General features: G+C 45.4%; 1 protein-coding gene across 1 annotated transcript; it reads left to right on the forward strand.

The window, feature by feature from the left end:
* The first annotated feature begins 242 nt into the window (after positions 1-242).
* On the forward strand, positions 243-5,396 carry SLC25A51 (solute carrier family 25 member 51). The gene is made up of 2 exons (XM_074166581.1): positions 243-328; positions 2,725-5,396. Exon 2 carries the CDS (start codon positions 2,764-2,766, stop codon positions 3,637-3,639), a length of 876 nt encoding a protein of 291 aa, XP_074022682.1. The 5' UTR covers positions 243-328; positions 2,725-2,763; the 3' UTR covers positions 3,640-5,396.
* Positions 5,397-6,075: the final 679 nt, after the last annotated feature.

Raw genomic sequence — 6,075 nt, forward strand, 5'->3', positions numbered from 1 at the left:
CCCGGAAGGGGCCGGCGGTGTCCCCCGCCGTCCCGGCGCGGCCGCCTTCTTGGCTCCGCTGCCGCGTCCCTGACCCGTGCTCGGCCGTTCGCTTTCAGGTCGCCTGGTACCGCGCTACGGCGGGACCGCCGTCGCTCCACAGCGTCCCCGGCAGACCCTCGCCGCGGCCCGGCGGCGCTGAGGCCTCCGCAGCAGCAGCGCGGGGAGCCCGCGGCGGGAATGCAGCCAGTCCGGAAGCTTCGGGAAGGGCTTGGTGCTGCCGGGGGCCGGCGGCAGCGAGGAGCCGCGGGCTGGTGAGCCCCGTGTCGGTCCGGTGCGTGTGACAGCGGTAGGTGATGGGCTGGAGAAACGAAGGAATCCCTGAACCTCCTGCGTTAGCCGGCACGGCTGTGTGTCTTCAGGATTGGGGTGATTGTTTAGGGCGAATGTTGCTCATAGTTGATGGCAAAAGAGTGAGTTTGTGGTATCGCTCTGATGGACTGATTGAACAAGCATTTAGTTCCCAGAGTAACTGGAAACTTACTGGGCCAGGTGGACATCCCAGGTAGCACATGCGTTCCACAGCAGTCAGGATGACAGGAAGCACTGCAATCTGTTACCCGTATTACAAATACAGAGATATAATGCAATATCAGACAGCTAATGTATTTTTTTTTTATTCTTTCCTTTGTGTTTTTCAGACCTAGTGGGTCACGTGCCAGCATTTTGAAGGCCATGGTCATTTAGGCAGGTATATGGATTGAAAAGCTTTTTAGAAGCATGGGATGTGCATTCCACAAGATGGTGACCATGGCAGGAACCTGATGTACAGACCTTGGATCAGGCAACATGATGTCAAAAAGGATGGCATGTGTCCCCGTGCTCAGACCACTTTGAAATTGGTTCCTGGATTGAGGGGAGCTTCCATGTAGAAATGGGTGGTGCATAAGCCATCTAATACGGATCCCTGGCTCTGATGTTACCTCTCATATTGACAGAAATACTTCTGTAAATTGTTTAGATGGCACTTTCACTTGCCAGACCTTAAGGGATTAAATAGCCTGTAACTGTAGGGGAAGAGCCAATCCAGGTATATACATGTTTTGTTTTAAAAATAAATTGTATACTTCGTCAAAATAATCCGTCAGGTTGCTTTTAGCAATCCAGGTTGTTTCTGTGTACCACACGTCCTTCACATAGCACCCTGTAGTGGCTGCACCTTGAGAAACAGTTCCTCAGTGCCAAGCAGGGGTATTAGCCCCAAATACCATTTTGAAATCATGGAAATCTCATGCATGTTGCTGGGAGGGACTACCTGAAGTTTACAAACCACCACCAGCCTCACTAGTTTATAACTGACTTAACTCAAGCTATGCTGTAATGGAAGTCAGGGTTTAGATCAGCTGCAAAAACATTTTTTTATAATTGTTGAATAAGTGGTCCTGTTATAAAGGACAACAAACTGTTGCCTGGTAATAATTACTTCAGTGCTTCTCTGCTTTATTTGGTAGAATGACCTCTGTTTACGTGTCCTTCAGGACCTCAGATCTAGCCAAGCTCAAGGTCTTAAACTTCTCAAAAGAACATGAAAATCCAGTGTGGGTTCAAGGTGCTCTTTCTCTGCAGATGAGGCTGCAAGTTAATTAACTGCGACTTTCAGAAATTTTCAAAACTCAGAAGTGTTCTTGTAGTTTAATTTAAGCCTGTGACTACAGCTTTTTATGAGTTTTGGCTGCAATAGAGTTAATTTTCTTCATAGTAGCTCCTGTGGGGCTCGGTTTTGGATTTGTGCTGACAGTGCTTGCACAGCCTAGGGCTGTTCTGCCCCTCTTGAGAGGACACAGGGGGTTGGGAGGGGACACAGGATGGGAGGGGACAGCCGAATCCACTGACCCGAGGGATATCCCACACCATATGACTGTGCTGGGGGGGGAGGTTGGTGGAGGCACCGCTGCCTGGGGACTGGCTGGGCATCGGTTGGTTGGTGGTGAGCAATTGTGTTCATTTGCATTGCTCACTTTCTTTGGGTTTTATTTTCCTTTCTGGCTTTGTTGGTTTTTTCCTCTTACAAAATACATTTTTTTAAATTACTAAACTGTTTTTATCTCAACCCACTATTTTCTTTCTCACTTTTACCCTTCCAGTTCTCCCCACCATCCCTCCAGGGGGAGAGTTGAGCCAGTGGCTGTGTGCTGCTTAGTTGCTGTCTGAGCTAAACCATGACAAATTGTTATTTAAGTTGTTTTTTTCTGCCACGGGGAAAGGCAGAGTGAAATGGTCAGAACTTGCAATGTTACTGCATGTATTTTATGTTTTTTATTATTTCTTTTTTTCTTAGACTCTCTTCTGTTCCCACCACCACTGTCCTTGTCGTGTATTTTATTAGTGTGAGCATAGACCTTTCACTGTCTGAATTGCATTGCACAGTGAATGGGGAAATCTAATGTGTCAGATGTAATTTAGCACTTGAGGAGTGCATATCTCAATTTCCTTTGAAATTTCCTGTTTCAATTTGAAAGTGTACAGAAAGGAAAAACTGCTGCTTTTGTCAGGGTCTCTGAGGCTTGAGTAGAGAACAGTACAACATCCATCAGATCTGCAATTTGTTGATTTTCTCCTTCAAATTGTATGGGCTTTCCTCAGATGTGAGATACCAGGTGCTGTTTGAGTGATCCACTGCTGTGAAAAAAGCTGCAGGGTCTCCTGCTGCTCTGCTCATGTTTGTTCTTTTCTTTTTTGATGTAGGGAAGGAGAACTGAAATATACTACAGTAAGAAAAACAGTATGATGGATTCAGAAAGTTCTGCCCCAAAGAATCCAAAGGAATATCTAAGGAATGACGTAACGGCTACCTCTGGTAAACATTATCTTTGTGGCTACTGTGCGGCCTTCACAAATATAGCAGTCACGTTTCCCATCCAGAAGGTCCTCTTTCGACAGCAGTTGTATGGTTTGAAAACAAAGGATGCGGTACATCAGCTGCAGAAGGACGGAATTCGAAACCTCTATCGTGGCATCCTCCCTCCACTAATGCAGAAAACAACAACGCTGGCTCTAATGTTTGGCTTGTACGAAGATTTCTCCTCCCTGCTCCATATCCACGTGAGTGCTCCTGAGCTCCTCACTCGCAGCATGGCAGCAGTGCTCGCAGGGACCACAGAAGCTCTTCTTACACCGTTTGAGCGGGTTCAGACTTTGCTTCAGGACTACAAACACCATGATAAATTTACAAACACTTACCAGGCTTTCAAGCTACTGAAAGTCTATGGGTTGAGAGAATATTATCGGGGATTGGTGCCTATTCTGCTCCGAAATGGACCCAGTAATGCACTCTTCTTTGGCCTACGGGGACCTATCAAACAGTGTCTGCCTGAAGCAACTTCTTACAGCACTCATTTGGTCAATGACTTTATCTGTGGAGGGCTGCTGGGTGCCATGCTGGGATTCTTGTTTTTCCCAGTGAATGTTGTAAAAACTCGCATGCAAGCTCAAATTGGTGGTGAATTTCAGTCCTTCTCAAAAGTTTTCGTGAAGATCTGGCTGGAACGTGATAGAAAACTGAACCACTTTTTCAGAGGAGCCCATCTGAATTACCATCGTTCTATCCTGTCCTGGGGAATAATCAACGCGACCTACGAATTCTTGCTAAAGCTGTTGTGAAAGCCACTGTCTTCCTTGGGCTCTTCTGTTTGTTTGGGGATTGGCACATACGATGTCACTTAATCGCAGGGAACAGTGCCTGCCTAGTATGAAAGGTAATTAGTTTTGGCCTTCGATATTTATGGGGTGAATGGTGATGCATCTAAACCTTGGTGCAATTAAGATGAACTTTTTAAAGTATTTATTTGCTGGCAGGTGAGTTTACCCATAATGGAGCTACTAGACAAATACAAGGCTTAAAAAAAAAAAAAGACTTATGTTAGTCCAGCGGCTTATTCTGTATCACTCCCAAAATCTATTAACGCTCCGTGATGGAATGTGCTCCACTGCCCACATTGTAAAACATGAGAATCAAGGAGGGGCTGATGAAACGTTACTCCCTTGCCTGATAAACTACAAAATCTCGATTTAAGAGCTGCATTTTCAAATGTTTTAGGGTTGAAAGTACTCCTTATTGTTTAAAAGGACAGATCCAGATGAAGATGACTGAAGTTTGGAACTTCAAGGTTAACCTAAGCCTACACAAACTCTTCTGCCAGCAGTTCTGACGCCTTGCTTTAAGATGAATGTTTCATTCAGCAGCGTCAGAGTGGTTACTCCATGTTTAACTTCAGCATGAGCTGACTCCCGTTCCAAGTGGGATCTCTGTGTGTGTGTGTACGTGTGTGCCTTCATGTGAAAAAGGGAAAAGTGGAAGGAATGAAACAGCAAATTTACTGAAGCTTTAAGTGTCCTTCCTTGTTAAAAAAAACTACTTATAAACATGGAGTTTGTTCTGCTTTTGTTTTTTTTTGTTGTTGTTGTTGCATTGCTGCTGTTCCTGTTGCTGACAGCTGTGGGGCCGGAAAGGAGACGGCCTTTTCTGTAATGCTCATGGAATGGTTCAGCTGCCCGCAGCTGTGAAGGTAGTTCACAAACATGGCTCTCTTGTACTGAGATTTCTTGTCTTTTGCAAATCACTTCTGTTTCATTTGGGCTGTGGAATAGTGGATCGCAACAAGAGACTTTTACCTGGAACTTGGAGTCCTGCCTACTTGCTGTGTACTCTGTAAGAGTTCTGTAAGACAGGATTGTACAGCAGCGCTGACAAATGTGTGTCAGAAAAAGGTGTCGGGGCATTACCCGCTTCAGCGGCGGTCTGTAAGTGTAGCAGAGACGACAGCCAAAGACAACCTTGGGTAGGAAAGCAGATAGAGCATTTGGAGACATGTTTAAGGATTTCTGTAGGTGAGTACTGAAAAAGACTTACAGAAATATGAATTATCGTGTGTCTTACAGACTTGGGAGTTGAGAGATAAAAGACTTCAAGCCTTAGAGAAAGGGCCAGAAGAGCAAGTGTGACCATAATGCAGGTGAGGGTCTGAAAAACTATTTGATTCTCCTGGGGGACTTCATGTTGTGAAACTCTATGTATAAAACAAAATATTTTGGATGATGGAGGGCAGGAAAGCTTTCAGAAACTGCTCTGAATTGGTCTTTTTGTAAGTTTTGGAGTGGCTATCGCTGTTCTAATTTGAGTTTTCCATTTGCTAAACTGTCCCCAAATATTGATTCTAATCAGTGTGTTATAATCATAATATAGTCCCCAGCTTCACAGTCAGAAATGGCCAGGCACAAGTGAGCATTCTTGTATCCAAATGTTGTGATTATCTGCATTTAAATAAAATGTTTACTGAATGTTTGTTACTGTCAGAATCTGATTTTTACCAGTATACTTTTTTGTAATCACTCCTTGATGGAATAAAAATAATTTGCATCCTGTTTCTCTGTGGAAGATACTATATACTTCTGTGATGATGGGAAATCTGAAGTGTTGAGTGTAGGAGTTCAACATCAGGCTGCCGCTGACTGAGTGGTGACTGGTGCAACTAGCAGAAGACAAAAGCAGGGTCATGGTCTGTTGCTGTCTCTGATGTGGCAGCTCGAGGGAGCGCGAACTGTGCTCAGGTATTGTCTGGTGTGATGTCTCACCACTGACAGTTTTACAACACAGCCAAAGGAGTCAGATGCTTAAGAAATTACAGATGTTTCACATGTAAGAGAACAGAACTGGTGATGAGAGGGGTCCAGTGAGTTTTGGCACCAAAGTTGCTGTGAGATGGAACATGTCGTTTACTGAGCAGGCTGCACCGGACAGGGCAGAGCGCGCAGAGGAGGTTGCGATGCTTGAACTAACACCTAAACAGCTGTTGAGGTGAGTTTCGGGATTGTTGCCAGCCTCAGCGAGCTGCCTGTAGCCACACTCAGTGCAGTTGCAGTGTAAGAACAGGTGTGATGCAAGGATGGGAAAGAGCCGATCTCTGAACCCAGCCCAGCTCCTGGCATTCCTGTATGTTCGTGTGCAGGGCAGGGACAGTGAAGTAGAGCCACAGCCTTGGCCTCAGTTCTCTGCCCTAGTGCCTTGGCACCTTTAGCTCACTCATCTGTTGCCTTCTC

Source organism: Numenius arquata, chromosome Z (genome assembly GCF_964106895.1).
Source record: "Numenius arquata chromosome Z, bNumArq3.hap1.1, whole genome shotgun sequence".
Taxonomy (NCBI): domain Eukaryota; kingdom Metazoa; phylum Chordata; class Aves; order Charadriiformes; family Scolopacidae; genus Numenius; species Numenius arquata.

What these genes read in the sequence shown, in the direction of transcription:
- SLC25A51 (XM_074166581.1), top strand. Translation starts at nt 2,764, where the DNA reads ATGATGGATTCAGAAAGTTCTGCCCCAAAGAATCCAAAGGAATATCTA.